Consider the following 19,650-nt stretch of genomic DNA (forward strand, 5'->3'; position numbering starts at 1 on the left):
TAATATTAGATTTCGGTTGAAGAGCTGATAACATTCAATACAAAAGAAATGGAGAAAATACTTTTTACAGCACTGCACATTCTGCATTCTATTGATCTCAATATATTGAATTCAACATTTGTCCAAGTGAACATGATGAGAAACATAGAAAGCCATGAGTTTGACCGCAAGCTACATACAGATATGGGGATCTTCATTTGATCAATCTGTTGTCACTGAGAATTTTCCTGCGCTGCAGGATTTACATAAATTCACTGAAAACCACTAACACACGATTATATTAACATTATTGCACTGTAATGTAGCCCAATTTTGGCCAGCTAATAGCCTAACCACCGATCAAGCAACATTACATCACAGAAAAGTGTGAATGGACTAAATGTTAAAATCCTGTTGATGCAAGATTATTTTGCTGCGACAATACTGGTCAAATTAAAATCCTACATATCTAACATCCATTAAAGGAGAAAATATGCAGAAATCACTCTGCCATTTCCTAGTTGCTAAAATTCTAACAGTTTTCCTAATATACACAAAACAGAGTGTAGAGAATCATTGTATCATCTAAATCGCTGTGAAATATATTTTCAATTGCATTTTAAGCTGTTTGAAGCTGGTGTACAAAAACCTGAAAGTAAAAGATGCAAAAACAAAACTTAAGAATGGGAAGCATAGAAATAGTATACATAGAACAGATATACCGCTTCTTAGACTTATTTTCAATAATTACATATCTATAACTCACATTTCTACGTGAATCTGGTCGGGTCGCCCAAAAGTTACATATTTTAGCTTTAACAGCCCATACACAAAAATAGGTATAGAAAAAATTGTATAAAAGGAACAGTGATGGCTTAAAATACATTGAAAACAATGAACTTGTTTAATCCAATATCCAACTCGTTATGCAAAACCTTGTTTTACAGTACAATGTCATTAAGCACATTCTTTTTTAAGAAATCTCAAAAGCAGGGTTCTCTCTTTCCTCCCATAACGAGTTGTCAAAGTTGAAGTCACCTGTGACGGACCAGAAACAGGGATTATTATTATGGAACAGGCTTTAACTATACTATCAGTATACTTAAATACTACTACAACAGTACTATACTTATATACTAATACTACTATAGTACTATAGTATCACTGCTTCTAACACAGTAAGGCCTAACACAGTAAGACATTATAGATGAAAGAAAGATGGCCCGTTTGAAATAGTGTCAAACACAAGAAATTTCCCCCTCAAGCTCTGGTGCAATAGCCTGGTGACGAGGTTACACATACAATATGAAATACATGTCTTTAATCCATTTCTCTTACCTTTCTTCCTGAGCTTCTTTGCGACCAGCATGCCCAGTCCCAGCAGTAGTAACAGCCCAGCAGCAGAGGCAGCTCCCACCACTGCATAGGCCAACATCTTAGAAGACTCTTTAACACAACAACCACAGTCACTATCTCTGACTCTATAGAACAACCAGTCACTCTCTCTGACTCTATAGAACAACCAGTCACTCTCTCTGACTCTATAGAACAACCAGTCACTATCTCTGACTCTATAGAACAACCAGTCACTATCCCTGACTCTATAGAACAACCAGTCACTATCCCTGACTCTATAGAACAACCAGTCACTATCCCTGACTCTATAGAACAACCAGTCACTATCTCTGACTCTATAGAACAACCAGTCACTATCCCTGACTCTATAGAACAACCAGTCACTATATCTGACTCTATAGAACAACCAGTCAATATCCCTGACTCTATAGAACAACCAGTCACTATCCCTGACTCTATAGAACAACCAGTCACTATCCCTGACTCTATAGAACAACCAGTCACTATCTCTGACTCTATAGAACAACCAGTCACTATCCCTGACTCTATAGAACAACCAGTCACTATCCCTGACTCTATAGAACAACCAGTCACTATCCCTGACTCTATAGAACAACCAGTCACTATCCCTGACTCTATAGAACAACCAGTCACTATCCCTGACTCTATAGAACAACCAGTCACTATCCCTGACTCTATAGAACAACCAGTCACTATCTCTGACTCTATAGAACAACCAGTCACTATCTCTGACTCTATAGAACAACCAGTCACTATCCCTGACTCTATAGAACTACCACAGTCACCACAGGGTCAGAACAGAGCAGATAAACCAAGAGGTCACCCTGTAAGGATGGATGCTATGCTCTAGTCACATGAGACGAAGAAAAATCAGGGGAAATTATGATATGACCTAATGTACTACTGTTCAATTGAATTCAGTGTATATAATGTAAACAATATTGTATATAATATTTGATGTAAACAAATAGTCATTACAACCTTGGACAGAGGTGATGTTTCTTTGGCAAAAGGGCACGAGGTCACTCCATTGTCCCTCTGAGGTGCAGGACAGCTCTTCTGTTCCGTTCAGATAGTAGCCTTTGCTGCAGGTGAAGAGGCACAGTGAGCTGAAGCTAAACTCCCCGAGGGAGTGTGAGCAGTTCACGAAGGGTCCCCGAGTTGGTGGTGGAGTTGAGGTTGGAGTGGGTGGTGGAGATGGCAGTCGGGGCAATAGGTTCTCACACTGGACCACTGTAGGGGTTTAATCAATCAGAAAATGTCTCTAGGTTGAAGATAAATGGTTAAGACAAGGATTCTAATATCCCAGAACTCTTTGCATAAATGAAGAAGAATTCAAACTAAGGGATGAGCGATGCTGCGAAGCAACGGCACTGGTCCCATGAATCTGTTTATTTTCTAAAGCTTCCACATGGAATCATTACATTTTCCTAACCTGGGTATCTTCAACCTAGCTATGGTTTGAACTAGGATGTGGTGAGTTACCCAGACAGAGGGGGGCTCTCCTGCTCCATGTGCCCAGGGAGGTGCACTCTGTATCAGCTAACCCGTTCAGCAGGAACCCCTCCTCACAGGAGAACAGACACTGGGACCCATAGTGGAACTGACCATGGAGGTCAGAGCAGTTCATGGAGCCATGCGGGGGAGAGGTTAAAGAGTCGCACTGCTGAGCTGGAGGGATATAAAGAGGACACAGGTTGTGACACACAGGCCCAAGATATATCTATTATAATTACACATTTATATTTATCTATTCCTATTATAATATGATATTTTGTTTTATTTAACCTTTATTTAATTAGGCAAGTCAGTCAAAAACGAATTCTTATTCACAATGACGGCCTACCCTGGCCAATGCTGGGCCAATTGTCCGCCGCCCTATGGGACTCCCAATCACGGCCGGTTGTGATACAGCCTGGAATCAAACCATGGTCTGTAGTGACGCCTCTAGCACTGAGATGCAGTGCCTTAGACCGCTGTGCCACTCGGGAGCCCCCCCCCATGCCAGATATACTGTTCCTAATCCTTCAGCTAACCACAATAGTTTAAGTTCTCCGTTCCAACCCTTTGGATTTATTCAGTGAGGTGAAACAATTCAGAATTTTCCAGATAGAAATTAAGTGAATAGATCTGACACAGTTCCAAATCCTACATGACAATCACATCTGTTCTACACCACACATTTCTACCTGAACACCCCTGGTCTTACCCTGCCAGACAGGAAGGGCGTGGCTCCAGTAAGCCAGCGAGGGGCAACGGGTGGAGTTAGTTCCTAGCAGAACAGAACCCTTCTCACACTCCAGGGTACAGGTGGAGCCATAGCGGAACTCATTCATAATGGATTCTTTTTGAATAAATAATCATTCTTATCACATTGAAACTCCCTCTAGTTGTCTTGGTATAGCTCACGTTCACATGCAGGTGTGTGGTTGGTCCATTGTCCAGTAGATAAACAGGTGAGGTTGGTGTCTCCTCTCAGCAGGTAGCCCTCCTCACAGGAGAACCCACAGGAGGAGGTGAAGGAGGAAGCCCCCAGGGGGTCCACACAGGACATGTTCCCCATGGCAGGAGGGGACAGGGGGCCACACCTTACCACTGTAGTAGGCAGGGTTGGGGAGTAAGAAATGACATGTAATCGGATTATAAAAAAACAAACTACTCAGTTACGTTACCAGCAAAAATATTGTAATCAGATTACAGACACTGTACTTTTGAAAAACTAGATGATTACTTCTTGGATTACTTTAAAAGTCATAAATGATGTTTACCAAAAAATACATTAAAACACCTTTCTGTTTTCTCAGTGACATTCAATTCAGCATTGAAAAAAGGCACAAGTTTAAGTTTGTTTGTTCTTCCTGAGCGAGTCTGACCACAAGTCAGAGACCTCTATGATGGCACACCAAATGATTACCACCAATCAGAGACCTCTATGACGGCACACCAAATGATTATCACCAATCAGAGACCTCTATGAAGGCACACCAAATGATTATCACCAATCAGAGACCTCTATGACGGCACACCAAATGATGACCACCAATCAGAGACTTCTATGATGGCACACCAAATGATGACCACCAATCAGAGACATCTATGACGACACCAAATGATTACCACCAATCAGAGACCTCTATGATGACACACCTAATGTGTTTGATGGATCCTTTTTGACTTCTTCTAATGCCTCTTCAGGGGAAAGTCATCCAAAAGTAACCCAAAAAAATCTGATTATGTTCCTGAGGTTAGGTAATCAAAACGTTACTGATTACAATTTTGTCCAGGTAACTAGTAACTAACAGATTACGTTTACAAAGTAACCTACAAAACCAACCCTGTTAGTAGGATACAGATAAGAGAAGACGCAGAGAAACACACTACATTCACATCCTGATCCATAGAAAGCTAAATGAATAGCAACGCTGTAAGTCACGTACCTCTGTAACAATAGATATTTGGACTAAATGTGCATTATGAGAATAATATGTCCCTATTACTTATTTAAAAAGCTTCATTCTCGGCCCAGTAGATGGGGGTATGTATCCAGAATGGTTTAAAGACGTGTTGAGTTACCCAGACAGAGGGGGGCTCTCCTGCTCCATGTGCCCAGGGAGGTGCACTCTGTATCAGCCAACCCGTTCAGCAGGAACCCCTCCTCACAGGAGAACAGACACTGGGACCCGTAGTGGAACTGACCATGGAGGTCAGAGCAGTTCATGGAGCCATGCGGGGGAGAGGTTAAAGAGTCGCACTGCAGAGCTGGAGGGATATAAAGAGGACACAGGTTGTGACACACAGGCCCAAGATATTCCGATTATAATTACACATTTATATTTATCTATTCCTATTATAATATGATATTTTGTTTGATTTAACCTTTATTTAATTAGGCACGTCATTTAAAAACAAATTCTTATTCACAATGACGGCCTACTCTGGCCAATGCTGGGCCAATCCTTCAGCTAACCACAATAGTTTAGGTTCTCCGTTCCAACCCTTTGGATTTATTCAGTGAGGTGAAACAATTCAGAATATTCCAGATAGAAATTAAGTGAATAGATCTGACACAGTTCCAAATCCTACATGACAATCACATCTGTTCTACACCACACATTTCTACCTGAACACCCCTGGTCTTACCCTGACAGACAGGAAGGGCTTGGCTACAGTAAGCCAGTGAGGGGCAACGGGTGGAGTTAGTTCCTACCAGAAGAAAACCCTTCTCACACTCCAGGGTACAGGTGGAGCCATAGCGGAACTCATTCATAATGGATTCTTTTTGAATAAATAATGGTTCTTATCACATTGAAACTCCCTCTAGTTGTCTTGGTATAGCTCACGTTCACATGCAGGTGTGTGGTTGGTCCATTGTCCAGTAGATAAACAGGTGAGGTTGGTGTCTCCTCTCAGCAGGTAGCCCTCCTCACAGGAGAACCCACAGGAGGAGGTGAAGGAGGAAGCCCCCAGGGGGTCCACACAGGACATGTTCCCCATGGCAGGAGGGGACAGGGGGCCACACCTTACCACTGTAGTAGGCAGGGTTGGGGAGTAAGAAATTACATGTAATCGGATTATAAAAAAACAAACTACTCAGTTACGTTACCAGCAAAAATATTGTAATCAGATTACAGACACTGTACTTTTGAAAAACTAGATGATTACTTCTTGGATTACTTTAAAAGTCATAAATGATGTTTACCAAAAAATACATTAAAACACCTTTCTGTTTTCTCAGTGACATTCAATTCAGCATTGAAAAAAGGCACAAGTTTAAGTTTGTTTGTTCTTCCTGAGCGAGTCTGACCACAAGTCAGAGACCTCTATGATGGCACACCAAATGATTACCACCAATCAGAGACCTCTATGACGGCACACCAAATGATTATCACCAATCAGAGACCTCTATGAAGGCACACCAAATGATTATCACCAATCAGAGACCTCTATGACGGCACACCAAATGATGACCACCAATCAGAGACTTCTATGATGGCACACCAAATGATGACCACCAATCAGAGACATCTATGACGACACCAAATGATTACCACCAATCAGAGACCTCTATGATGACACACCTAATGTGTTTGATGGATCCTTTTTGACTTCTTCTAATGCCTCTTCAGGGGAAAGTCATCCAAAAGTAACCCAAAAAAATCTGATTATGTTCCTGAGGTTAGGTAATCAAAACGTTACTGATTACAATTTTGTCCAGGTAACTAGTAACTAACAGATTACGTTTACAAAGTAACCTACAAAACCAACCCTGTTAGTAGGATACAGATAAGAGAAGACGCAGAGAAACACACTACATTCACATCCTGATCCATAGAAAGCTAAATGAATAGCAACGCTGTAAGTCACGTACCTCTGTAACAATAGATATTTGGACTAAATGTGCATTATGAGAATAATATGTCCCTATTACTTATTTAAAAAGCTTCATTCTCGGCCCAGTAGATGGGGGTATGTATCCAGAATGGTTTAAAGACGTGTTGAGTTACCCAGACAGAGGGGGGCTCTCCTGCTCCATGTGCCCAGGGAGGTGCACTCTGTATCAGCCAACCCGTTCAGCAGGAACCCCTCCTCACAGGAGAACAGACACTGGGACCCGTAGTGGAACTGACCATGGAGGTCAGAGCAGTTCATGGAGCCATGCGGGGGAGAGGTTAAAGAGTCGCACTGCAGAGCTGGAGGGATATAAAGAGGACACAGGTTGTGACACACAGGCCCAAGATATTCCGATTATAATTACACATTTATATTTATCTATTCCTATTATAATATGATATTTTGTTTGATTTAACCTTTATTTAATTAGGCACGTCATTTAAAAACAAATTCTTATTCACAATGACGGCCTACTCTGGCCAATGCTGGGCCAATCCTTCAGCTAACCACAATAGTTTAGGTTCTCCGTTCCAACCCTTTGGATTTATTCAGTGAGGTGAAACAATTCAGAATATTCCAGATAGAAATTAAGTGAATAGATCTGACACAGTTCCAAATCCTACATGACAATCACATCTGTTCTACACCACACATTTCTACCTGAACACCCCTGGTCTTACCCTGACAGACAGGAAGGGCTTGGCTACAGTAAGCCAGTGAGGGGCAACGGGTGGAGTTAGTTCCTACCAGAAGAAAACCCTTCTCACACTCCAGGGTACAGGTGGAGCCATAGCGGAACTCATTCATAATGGATTCTTTTTGAATAAATAATGGTTCTTATCACATTGAAACTCCCTCTAGTTGTCTTGGTATAGCTCACGTTCACATGCAGGTGTGTGGTTGGTCCATTGTCCAGTAGATAAACAGGTGAGGTTGGTGTCTCCTCTCAGCAGGTAGCCCTCCTCACAGGAGAACCCACAGGAGGAGGTGAAGGAGGAAGCCCCCAGGGGGTCCACACAGGACATGTTCCCCATGGCAGGAGGGGACAGGGGGCCACACCTTACCACTGTAGTAGGCAGGGTTGGGGAGTAAGAAATTACATGTAATCGGATTATAAAAAAACAAACTACTCAGTTACGTTACCAGCAAAAATATTGTAATCAGATTACAGACACTGTACTTTTGAAAAACTAGATGATTACTTCTTGGATTACTTTAAAAGTCATAAATGATGTTAACCAAAAAATACATTAAAACACCTTTCTGTTTTCTCAGTGACATTCAATTCAGCATTGAAAAAAGGCGCAAGTTTAAGTTTGTTTGTTCTTCCTGAGCGAGTCTGACCACATGTCAGAAACCTCTATGACGGCACACCAAATGAGGACCACCAATCAGAGACTTCTATGATGACACACCAAATGATGACCACCAATCAGAGACCTCTATGACGGCACACCAAATGATGACCACCAATCAGAGACCTCTATGATGGCACACCAAATGATGACCACCAATCAGAGACCTCTATAACGGCACACCAAATGATTACCACCAATCAGAGACCTCTATGACGGCACACCAAATGATTACCACCAATCAGAGACCTCTATAACGGCACACCAAATGATTACCACCAATCAGAGACCTCTATGATGACACACCAAATGATGACCACCAATCAGAGACCTCTATGATGACACACCTAATGTGTTTGATGGATCATTTTTGACTTCTTCTAATGCCTCTTCAGGGGAAAGTCATCCAAAAGTAACCCCAAAAAATCTGATTATGTTACTGAGGTTAGGTAATCAAAACGTTACTGATTATAATTTTGTCCAGGTAACTAGTAACTAACGGATTACATTTACAAAGGAGCCTACAAAATCAACCCTGGTAGTAGGATACAGATAAGAGAAGACACAGAGAAACACTCTACATTCACATCCTGATCCATAGAAAGCTAAATGAATAGCAACGCTGTAAGTCACGTACCTCTGTAACAATAGATATTTGGACTAAATGTGCATTATGAGAATAATATGTCCCTATTACTTATTTAAAAAGCTTCATTCTCGGCCCAGTAGATGGGGGTATGTATCCAGCATGGTTTGAAGACGTGTTGAGTTACCCAGACAGAGGGGGGCTCTCCTGCTCCATGTGCCCAGGGAGGTGCACTCTGTATCAGCCAACCCGTTCAGCAGGAACCCCTCCTCACAGGAGAACAGACACTGGGACCCGTAGTGGAACTGACCATGGAGGTCAGAGCAGTTCATGGAGCCATGCGGGGGAGAGGTTAAAGAGTCGCACTGCTGAGCTGGAGGGATATAAAGAGGACACAGGTTGTGACACACAGGCCCAAGATATATCTATTATAATTACACATTTATATTTATCTATTCCTATTATAATATGATATTTTGTTTTATTTAACCTTTATTTAATTATGCAAGTCAGTCAAAAACGAATTCTTATTCACAATGACGGCCTACCCTGGCCAATGCTGGGCCAATTGTCCGCCGCCCTATGGGACTCCCAATCACGGCCGGTTGTGATACAGCCTGGAATCAAACCATGGTCTGTAGTGACGCCTCTAGCACTGAGATGCAGTGCCTTAGACCGCTGTGCCACTCGGGAGCCCCCCCATGCCAGATATACTGTTCCTAATCCTTCAGCTAACCACAATAGTTTAGGTTCTCCGTTCCAACCCTTTGGATTTATTCAGTGAGGTGAAACCATTCAGAATTTTCCAGATATAAATTAAGTGAATAGATCTGACACAGTTCCAAATCCTACATGACAATCACATCTGTTCTACACCACACATTTCTACCTGAACACCCCTGGTCTTACCCTGACAGACAGGAAGGGCTTGGCTACAGTAAGCCAGTGAGGCGCAACGGGTGGAGTTAGTTCCTACCAGAAGAAAACCCTTCTCACACTCCAGGGTACAGGTGGAGCCATAGCGGAACTCATTCATAATGGATTCTTTTTGAATAAATAATGGTTCTTATCACATTGAAACTCCCTCTAGTTGTCTTGGTATAGCTCACGTTCACATGCAGGTGTGTGGTTGGTCCATTGTCCAGTAGATAAACAGGTGAGGTTGGTGTCTCCTCTCAGCAGGTAGCCCTCCTCACAGGAGAACCCACAGGAGGAGGTGAAGGAGGAAGTCCCCAGGGGGTCCACACAGGACATGTTCCCCATGGCAGGAGGGGACAGGGGGCCACACCTTACCACTGTAGTAGGCAGGGTTGGGGAGTAAGAAATGACATGTAATCGGATTATAAAAAAACAAACTACTCAGTTACGTTACCAGCAAAAATATTGTAATCAGATTACAGACACTGTACTTTTGAAAAACTAGATGATTACTTCTTGGATTACTTTAAAAGTCATAAATGATGTTTACCAAAAAATACATTAAAACACCTTTCTGTTTTCTCAGTGACATTCAATTCAGCATTGAAAAAAGGCACAAGTTTAAGTTTGTTTGTTCTTCCTGAGCGAGTCTGACCACAAGTCAGAGACCTCTATGATGGCACACCAAATGATTACCACCAATCAGAGACCTCTATGACGGCACACCAAATGATTATCACCAATCAGAGACCTCTATGAAGGCACACCAAATGATTATCACCAATCAGAGACCTCTATGACGGCACACCAAATGATGACCACCAATCAGAGACTTCTATGATGGCACACCAAATGATGACCACCAATCAGAGACATCTATGACGACACACCAAATGATTACCACCAATCAGAGACCTCTATGATGACACACCTAATGTGTTTGATGGATCCTTTTTGACTTCTTCTAATGCCTCTTCAGGGGAAAGTCATCCAAAAGTAACCCCAAAAAAATCTTATTATGTTACTGATGTTGGGTAATCAATTTGTTACAGATTACAATTTTGTCCAGGTAACTAGTAACTAACAGATTACATTTACAAAGTAACCTACAAAACCAACCCTGTTAATAGGATACAGATAAGAGAAGACGCAGAGAAACACACTACATTCACATCCTGATCCATAGAAAGCTAAATGAATAGCAACGCTGTAAGTCACGTACCTCTGTAACAATAGATATTTGTACTAAATGTGCATTATGAGAATAATATGTCCCTATTACTTATTTAAAAAGCTTCATTCTCGGCCCAGTAGATGGGGGTATGTATCCAGCATGGTTTAAAGACGTGTTGAGTTACCCAGACAGAGGGGGGCTCTCCTGCTCCATGTGCCCAGGGAGGTGCACTCTGTATCAGCCAACCCGTTCAGCAGGAACCCCTCCTCACAGGAGAACAGACACTGGGACCCGTAGTGGAACTGACCATGGAGGTCAGAGCAGTTCATGGAGCCGTGCGGGGGAGAGGTTAAAGCGTCACACTGCAGAGCTGGAGGGGCACAGAGAGAAGTCAGATATGAGTGACACCAGACACATTCTGTCAATCCTTTACTTAACCAACAGCACATTGACTAAACACAAGTCATTTTAGGCTTCTACGTTGGAACCCTTGGTATTCAGAGAGAAATGTATATGAATACCTCTGATCTGACACAATTTCCAAAAATAGATGCCAGACAGACTATGGTTCTAGGTTGAAAATAACAAAGGTTTTACTAAATGACAGAGAGAAAATGGTTCTAGGTTGTAGATAAATGGTTAAGACAAGGATTCTAAAATCCCAGAACTCTTTGCATAAACGAGTTAGAATTCAATCTAAGGGATGAGCGATGCTGCTCAGCAACGGCACTGGTCCCATGAATCTGTTTATTTTCTAAAGGTTCCACATGGAATCATTACATTTTCCTAACCTGGGTATCTTCAACCTAGCTATGGTTTGAACTAGGATGTGGTGAGTTACCCAGACAGAGGGGGGCTCTCCTGCTCCATGTGCCCAGGGAGGTGCACTCTGTATCAGCCAACCCGTTCAGCAGGAACCCCTCCTCACAGGAGAACAGACACTGGGACCCGTAGTGGAACTGACCATGGAGGTCAGAGCAGTTCATCGAGCCATGCGGGGGAGAGGTTAAGATGTCGCACTGCAGAGCTGGAGGGATATGAAGAGGACACAGGTTGTGACACACAGGCCCAAGATATTCCTATTATAATTACACATTTATATTTATCTATTCCTATTATAATATGATATTTTATTTGATTCAACCTTTATTTAATTAGGCACGTCATTTAAAAATAAATTCTTATTCACAATGACGGCCTACTCTGGCCAATGCTGAGCCAATCCTTCAGCTAACCACAATAGTTTAGGTTCTCTGTTCCAACCCTTTGGATTTATTCAGTGAGGTGAAACCATTCAGAATTTTCCAGATAGAAATTAAGTGAATAGATCTGACACAGTTCCAAATCCTACATGACAATCACATCTGTTCTACACCACACATTTCTACCTGAACACCCCTGGTCTTACCCTGACAGACAGGAAGGGCGTGGCTCCAGTAGCCCAGTGAGGGGCAACGGGTGGAGTTAGTTCCTACCAGAAGAAAACCCTTCTCACACTCCAGGGTACAGGTGGAGCCATAGTGGAACTCATTCATAATGGATTCTTTTTGAATAAATAATCATTCTTATCACATTGAAACTCCCTCTAGTTGTCTTGGTATAGCTCACGTTCACATGCAGGTGTGTGGTTGGTCCATTGTCCAGTAGATAAACAGGTGAGGTTGGTGTCTCCTCTCAGCAAGTAGCCCTCCTCACAGGAGAACCCACAGGAGGAGGTGAAGGAGGAAGCCCCCAGGGGGTCCACACAGGACATGTTCCCCATGGCAGGAGGGGACAGGGGGCCACACCTTACCACTGTAGTAGGATACAGGTAAGATAATATATAAGATTATGATTATGTTCCCCTATTCAGACGTTGTTGACGCCAGATCTTACAAAGTAATAGCTAACCCAGTGCTTCCCAAACTTTTTCCACTCATGTCCCCCTTTCATCATTGGGGAACAACACGCGCCATGGGACGTTTTAAAGGTCATTTCCTTGAGTTCTACATATTATGCCATGTCTTATGTGTGCTCATCTGATATTTCAGTGACTTAAACGTTACAACAAAATATAAACAGGATTAAAAAACCTAGCTAAAAGCCTTAAGCTGCCATGGGCTTGTTGATCCACGGGACATTTCTGACAAGTTACAAATAGGAACCAGTCAGCTAATCACATATGTTATAGCAATCTGGTGCCAAACGGCACAGTCGATGACGTGGCACACAACCATTGGTTGATGCATGTCTGAGCAGGGGAACACGACCAAGGTAAGATAAGATTTATGGTCTGTTTCCACAGAACATACACAGAACATCCACAGAAGGCATTGCGTTTATCAAGGCCAGTAGTCTTCCATAAGATGACAATGTACCATCATTAATAATGACCTGTCTCAATTGGCTTGTGTATGAGGCTTAACAATCCTTGTTGAGCCTAATGTTTTGTGCACTCAGTTTACAGTATGAGTTACACACTGTGGGAACTACTTTAGAGTTACTATGTATGCTGTGCATACAGTCTATTTATGTTAAAAAGGAGACTGATATCTAAAGCATTGTCATCTAATAAGGCAAGGAAAACCATAGACCCACAAGCCACTGCGGCCCCTCTTAATGAGTTCCGTTTTTTTTGTGGCCCCCACCCCCATTAAAGTTGCCCATCCCTGCTTCTATAGAGATGAGGCAGCGATGATGATTGTAGAAGCTGTAGATGAGGGTTGGTTCCTGGAGTGCCGCTGGTACCAACAACACACCACAACGAGCTACTTAGTTAATTCGTCAGTTCAGTGATTGCTTACGTTCGACACACCTGGTCTACTTCCGTTTTGTACACCAACTTCAAACGGATTAAAATGTTAAAAAAATGTGGTTATAGAAAATATATTTCGCAGCAGGTTTAGATGGTACAATGATTATTTACACTATACTTGCTCGTTTTGTCACATAAACTGAAATTAGGCAAACTATTAGCATTTTAGCAACCAGGAAATGGCAGAGAGATTTCTACATAGCACACCTTTAAGTAAAACAAAAGTTATAGGATAAAGAGTATAGTGGAAAGAAGGCGACAAGGGGAATGTCCTCGTAGGACAAGTTTTAATATTGTAGTGGACAAAGATGAGCAGAACGTTAGCATGGCCAAATGGACAGTGTGCAACTTGCTATGAGGGTTTGATACAATTTTCTACCTTTCATTTCATTTATTTTCATATTTATTATCAATTATTGTGAATCATTATTATTGTAGGCCTATTTAATAATCTAAACCAGTTCTTTAAATAGCCTATGCAAAGAGTGTTACATTTTGTTGAGACATTTTAGTTGGCTAAAGTCTTTTGAATGTTTTGCTTATTTAGTTTAGGTGTGATTTGTTGGGTAGGCAATCACCTTTGTTGGTAAGAGCTGCAATATAGGCCTAGCTTGTTCAAAACGTTTTTAAGGTGGAATTCAGTTGAGACATTTTCGTGGGCCAAATTCAATATAATAGAAACACCAGCAGGCCGTACTATGCTACTCACACTCAAACCATGAAAATTAAAAACCAGTGAGGGTCAGATGCTAACTTCATTTAATGTCGCAATAATAGCAACTTGTTCGTATTTTCCCTATAAACAATGACTTGAGTTACTTTTGATATTACCCTAAAAAAGTTAATCAACTTTTGTGAAGGTTTGGTGTGGTAGATAATTTCCCCCCAACATTTGACACCCCCTAATTTCGGACACTCTAGCGGTTGGAGGATTAAATCACCTCGAGTTGATTAATCTGTAAAACAAATTGTGAGACATTTTTTGGTTACGACACTGAAGATGATGTTGGTGAAGAACCATTTTTAAGAGTCTAAAGGAGGGCGCCCCGGGCTACGCAATGAAAAGTTGACAGGCAAGTAATTTTTTTTTTCTTTTACTGGAAGGCTAGCCAACGAGTTAACTAGTAAACACTTCGGATACGAGGTCGGTGTCTCTTTTTTGAACAAAATTAAACGGATATATATTGTAATTCAACAAAATAGTAAGGTGGCCAATAACTAGGTACCGTATGCCGATAATACGGGGACGTATTTTTTTGCTAAACCCCTTATCAAAAAACTGATATTAGTCGTATTTCCACTGAAATGTCAAACATGCTAATACATTTTTTTATGACACCAATAATCACAAAACTTTGATGGGTTTGATAACACTGTTGAAAGGTAATATATTTCTTAAACGTTGTTGAATATGCCGATAATACGGGGTTCTACGAGTATGTTGATTATTAGGTTTAACGTTAGCTACTGCAGGCCAATGAAGGCAGTTGAACTTGAGGTGAGGAGGAATGTTTTAGGCCTACTAGAGTTATATTCTGATAGAAAATGTAAGATTTAGCCTCCTTCTGTACGCCTATATCGGTAGGTGAGTAGTAGCCTATCTGACAAGTATAAAATACATCCATGTTGATGCTGTTAGCATGTCTCTAGCTTTCTCCCGGTCTCTCTAGGGCTAGCCTTCATATATATGTTTTTATATGAATATCATGTGGACGCGTCTAGACTTATATACATACAATGCCCTGATGCAATTTAGTCCTCAACTCTCCGACAGCTGAGCCGTGAGGTAGCCAATAAAACAATAGACTATAAAGTTTTGCGTATGCTAGTCTACACATCGAAACACAACAAATAGCCTAGTTTTTTTGTTGTTGTAATTTGCTATAGGCAGTTTTTAAGGATACACAACTGTGGATAATTTTGCCAATGTAAGAAATTGTATTAGATATTGGTAACTTGTTTTAACAACTTCTCAACATTACCTATAAGTTGACACAACATACACACCCCCTCTTTCTCTTGGACATATGCTGGACACATAGGACATATACACGGCACCCACAATTCCCCTCCCCCATGACAATCACACAGACACACCCAACCCATGGTTGGACCTCAGGACAAAGAACTCTCAGGAACCAATGGAACGTGGACACCAGGCCTGATCAGGACTACCCAAGACCCAGATCGACCAATCGGAAGGCCGGACTCGCAGATCTACCTACTTTGCTTGTTGTCTATATAGTACTGAACAATTCTGGAAACTCCCTCTTTTCCGGACGATTCACTAGGAGTCAGACTGAAAGAGCCTTGCTGCAAGATTTTACTAAGATATCTTTACATGTAATTAAACGGCCTTATTATAAAATATCCACCTCGTCCTATTGTCTCCTCTTGTTCTCCTGTCAACAGTAAACGTTTTACTAACAAAAATATCGCTGGCAGCGCCCAGTTGCTTGTTTCGTTCTCTCTCTCTTTCTATTTTCGGATCTGAATGGGTCTCTCGGGTTTCCGAACCAGCACGGGTCTGTTTTCCACGTTTCTTTTTGGAACGGGTCTGTTTTTAATTGTTTTATTTATGCATATCTGGTCGGGTGGGAAAGCCACGGATACATTTTGTAATGATCCATGAAGACCTCTACTTCACAGCTCGTTGGCACTCTCCAAAGGCAAGAGGGTAAAGAGTGAGATTGGAGCGACAGCAAAAGACATTCAGACTCTAGGAGCCGCCAACCAACTCCCAACACATACAATGTAATGCAAAGAAGTTAGGGACTGTCTTTCATTTAACAAAAAAACGTTAGGGACTGTCATAAATAGCATGGGCTACATACTGTATGGTTGACAACATGGCTGACAACATGGTTCAGATAAAGTGTGGCTCAATCAGAGAAAAGGATTTTGGACAACACCGTAACAGCCAGGGTTCTGTTTTCTGTGTTCTGTGTTCTGTATTCGTTGTTCTGTGTTCTGTATTCTGTGTTCTGTGTTCTGTATTCGTTGTTCTGTGTTCTGTATTCTGTGTTCTGTATTCGTTGTTCTGTGTTCTGTATTCTGTGTTCTGTGGCAGAACAGGATGTTACAGAAAAAGTGACAGTTTGAAAGTATTTCATCAGGTCACATTTTCAAAGAACACAACTATTTCACAACAGTTCAACATTTTAAATAGTGGAGATTAACAGTGGGTGCGGTCAAGTGAAGGACTGGGAGGAGACATAGTACTTTTGTTGCAATTCTTGACATTTTTTTTTTCTCTCACTTTGACCTGACATTCAACAGGTGTATTAGTAGCTACTATCCCATGGTGACAGTGATACATACCTGTGCAGGTAGAGACGTTGCCTGTCCACTGCCCTGTGTGGTCACACTGAATCCTGTCTGGTCCTATTAGGTCAAACCCCAAATCACAGCTGAATTCACAGGCGGAGTTATAACTGTGCAGGGCGATGGGGTTACTGCAGTTCATAGTCCCTCTATGAGGACCACTGTCCAGCGATGGACACTGTTTGACTGAAGGGGGCAACAAGAGAAATGCTGTTTAAACTCAATAGGGCAGAAAATCTATGTCTCAAGCCTAAAAATGCTGGTTTATGAGCAGCCTCAACACACCATTATGTGAATTTGGATTAGTCAGGTAACCCTCTGTTTAAATAAGGATGCGGGCCCCGATAGTGTCAGCTTTAGGAATGTCTTTAGTAAGATTAAACTCTATATAGTTGCAGAGCATTATGGGTACTGTAGTATTTTATCCTTTATTTAACAAGGCAAGTCAGTTAAGAACAAATTCTTATTTACAATGACAGCCTAGGAACAGTGGGTTACCTGCCTTGTTCAGAGGCAGAACGACAAATGTTTACCTTGTCAGCTATGGGATTTGATTTTGGAACCTTCCAGTCACTGGCCCAACGCGTTAACCACTAGGCTACCTGCCGCCCCACTACATCGTGCTATACCCTCCTGCTCTCCCATACCTTGGCACTGAGCGGCAGGGTGGTCCCAGAACCCCGTGGCCTGGCAGAGCAGTTGTGATGCCCCCAGCAGCTGGTATCCTCGGGCACAGTGGAACTGGCAAGAGGAGTTGAAGGCAAACAGCCCATGTGGATGGTCACAGTTCACTGAACCCTGGTCTGGGTCCGACACAGTGTCACACGCTACGGCTGACAGAGAGAGGCAGAGAGACTAGATTATCAATGACAACAAACAAACATACTGAACACTAACATATCATTGAAGTTGAACTCAGTTAACTGTTTTGGTTCATCTCTATACAGAAAACCATGGCATTATTCCCGTAGATGAATAAGAATGGTTAAGACCCTATGAATGTATTGTACAGGTTAACTTACCTTGCTGGCACCGGGGGCCCTTGAAGCCAGGGTCACACTGGCAGGTGTAGTTCCCTATGTTCTCTAAACACTCTGCATGGGTGCTGCAGCAATGCTCTGAGCAAGACGCTACACACACAGGGGAGTAGACAAATAGAGGACTTAAGAAAATACACAGACACACACACACACACTCACTCTCTTCTACCTGTGTAGCAGAGGGCCCCCTTCTTTTTTGTGCATCTCTCATCGTTCCACTTGGCTGCATCCTTTCCTCTTTTGATGTAGATCTCCACGCAGTCCTGTCCGTCCCCTACGTTGTTGGGCTCCCCGGTGGCCCAGTTCTCCGCCTCTTTGGTCAGGGTCTTGTTAGTCCCCATCCAGGTCCACATCTCATTCACCTGATTGATTGACATAATTTATTCAATAATACAAACTAAAAAAATAAAAGATATGCAGCCATAATATAAATGAAATAGCGATGCATTTTAAAAAAAATAATCGAGATTAGTACATTTTAATATATCAGCGACACATTTTCTGCTAGTTGAACCTCTTGTGGTAAAACAGACTAATCTGTCAGTCTACAGTACACTCCTGTTGATAAAGTAACAGAGGACGGAAAGCAACCTTGCGGAGGCCGATCCAGTAGTATTGTGAGTTCCTAGGGAGCATGGTGTTGAGATAGACGATCTCCTCCTGGTTCTGGATGGCCACCATGTCTGTGTAGTGCTGCCTGCACCACTGGCGGGCCGAATCCCAGTCCAGATTCTGGTTGACGCTGTAGTTGTATGTCCAGGCCTGGACACCTCCTGTCTCACCTGTTAAGTCTGAGGGCCAATGAAAACAGAGGCAATACTTTCCATTTGAAGGGGCAATCTACAGTTGCTACATTTTATTTTTGTACTTTTAAATGACTGATATGTACTCATTGATTCCTGATTAATATAATTTATGAACTTAGTTCACTGTTTACGTGGCATTACCCGCATAGCAATGCTGTAATTAGTAACATTGCACTTTAGTAATTCCTTGATTTGATTTGAATGGTTTTGGTTATTTAAAGGTAAGAGAACATTTCTGTCTGATAGTCAGACAGTTGTAAACATCAGGTTGCTCTGTCTTACCATGGTAGACTGTCATCAATAGAATCACCAGCAACCTATTATATAGGCTCTGTCTGAGATAGTTGGACCACGGAAGCATCTGGAAAACGTAACCAATATATCAACACTAAACAATAATCAAACTGGATTGTACAATTTGACTGAATGTTACGGTACAGTAATGCGTAAAAAATTTGCAGTTGTACAGGAATAATCATAAAATAACCTACCTCTTCCTCAAGATTTGGGGAGACTAATAAAATGTGCTGTTTTCCGTGTCATCACACCCATCCAAATGGACTGTGTAAGAGATGCAATTTCCTTTCAGAATGAGTCAACACCAGACTTTGCAATATGCTGCGTTTACTAATCTGATCATCAAACTGTCTACTGTGAAAAAGTGGTCTTATCACGGTTGAGGTGTTGTAGCCCTTTCCTGCAGTCGAATGACCAAAGCGCCCTCTAGTGGCCTCATGGGTGGCCACATTATTCATATATTCTTCATTATTTCATCATTAATAAACAAAACAAAAGTTTTCTGTGATGTATATAAAGTGTAATATTGGGACGCAAACTCAAAATTGAATACATTTTAAACATGGTACAGGTGTTTTATTTTGTTTAAGTCCATAACATACCCGTGTG

The 19,650-nt window shown here is 41.8% G+C and overlaps 1 protein-coding gene across 1 annotated transcript; it reads right to left on the reverse strand.

Annotated features, from left to right (window-relative positions):
• Nucleotides 1-860: 860 nt before the first annotated feature.
• Nucleotides 861-19,314, reverse strand: selp (selectin P). The gene is made up of 21 exons (XM_055943828.1): nucleotides 19,236-19,314; nucleotides 19,027-19,105; nucleotides 18,530-18,729; nucleotides 18,108-18,300; nucleotides 17,921-18,028; nucleotides 17,546-17,731; nucleotides 16,896-17,084; nucleotides 12,389-12,574; nucleotides 11,622-11,807; nucleotides 10,965-11,150; nucleotides 9,798-9,983; nucleotides 8,876-9,061; nucleotides 7,628-7,813; nucleotides 6,861-7,046; nucleotides 5,697-5,882; nucleotides 4,930-5,115; nucleotides 3,766-3,951; nucleotides 2,842-3,027; nucleotides 2,338-2,589; nucleotides 1,318-1,425; nucleotides 861-1,017 (listed from the first exon to the last, which is right to left on the reverse strand). The coding sequence occupies exons 2-21, from the start codon at nucleotides 19,103-19,105 to the stop codon at nucleotides 953-955; spliced, it is 3,426 nt and encodes a 1,141-aa protein (XP_055799803.1). The 5' UTR covers nucleotides 19,236-19,314; the 3' UTR covers nucleotides 861-952.
• Between the last annotated feature and the right edge of the window lie 336 nt (nucleotides 19,315-19,650).

Source organism: Salvelinus fontinalis, chromosome 14 (assembly GCF_029448725.1).
Source record: "Salvelinus fontinalis isolate EN_2023a chromosome 14, ASM2944872v1, whole genome shotgun sequence".
NCBI lineage: Eukaryota > Metazoa > Chordata > Actinopteri > Salmoniformes > Salmonidae > Salvelinus > Salvelinus fontinalis.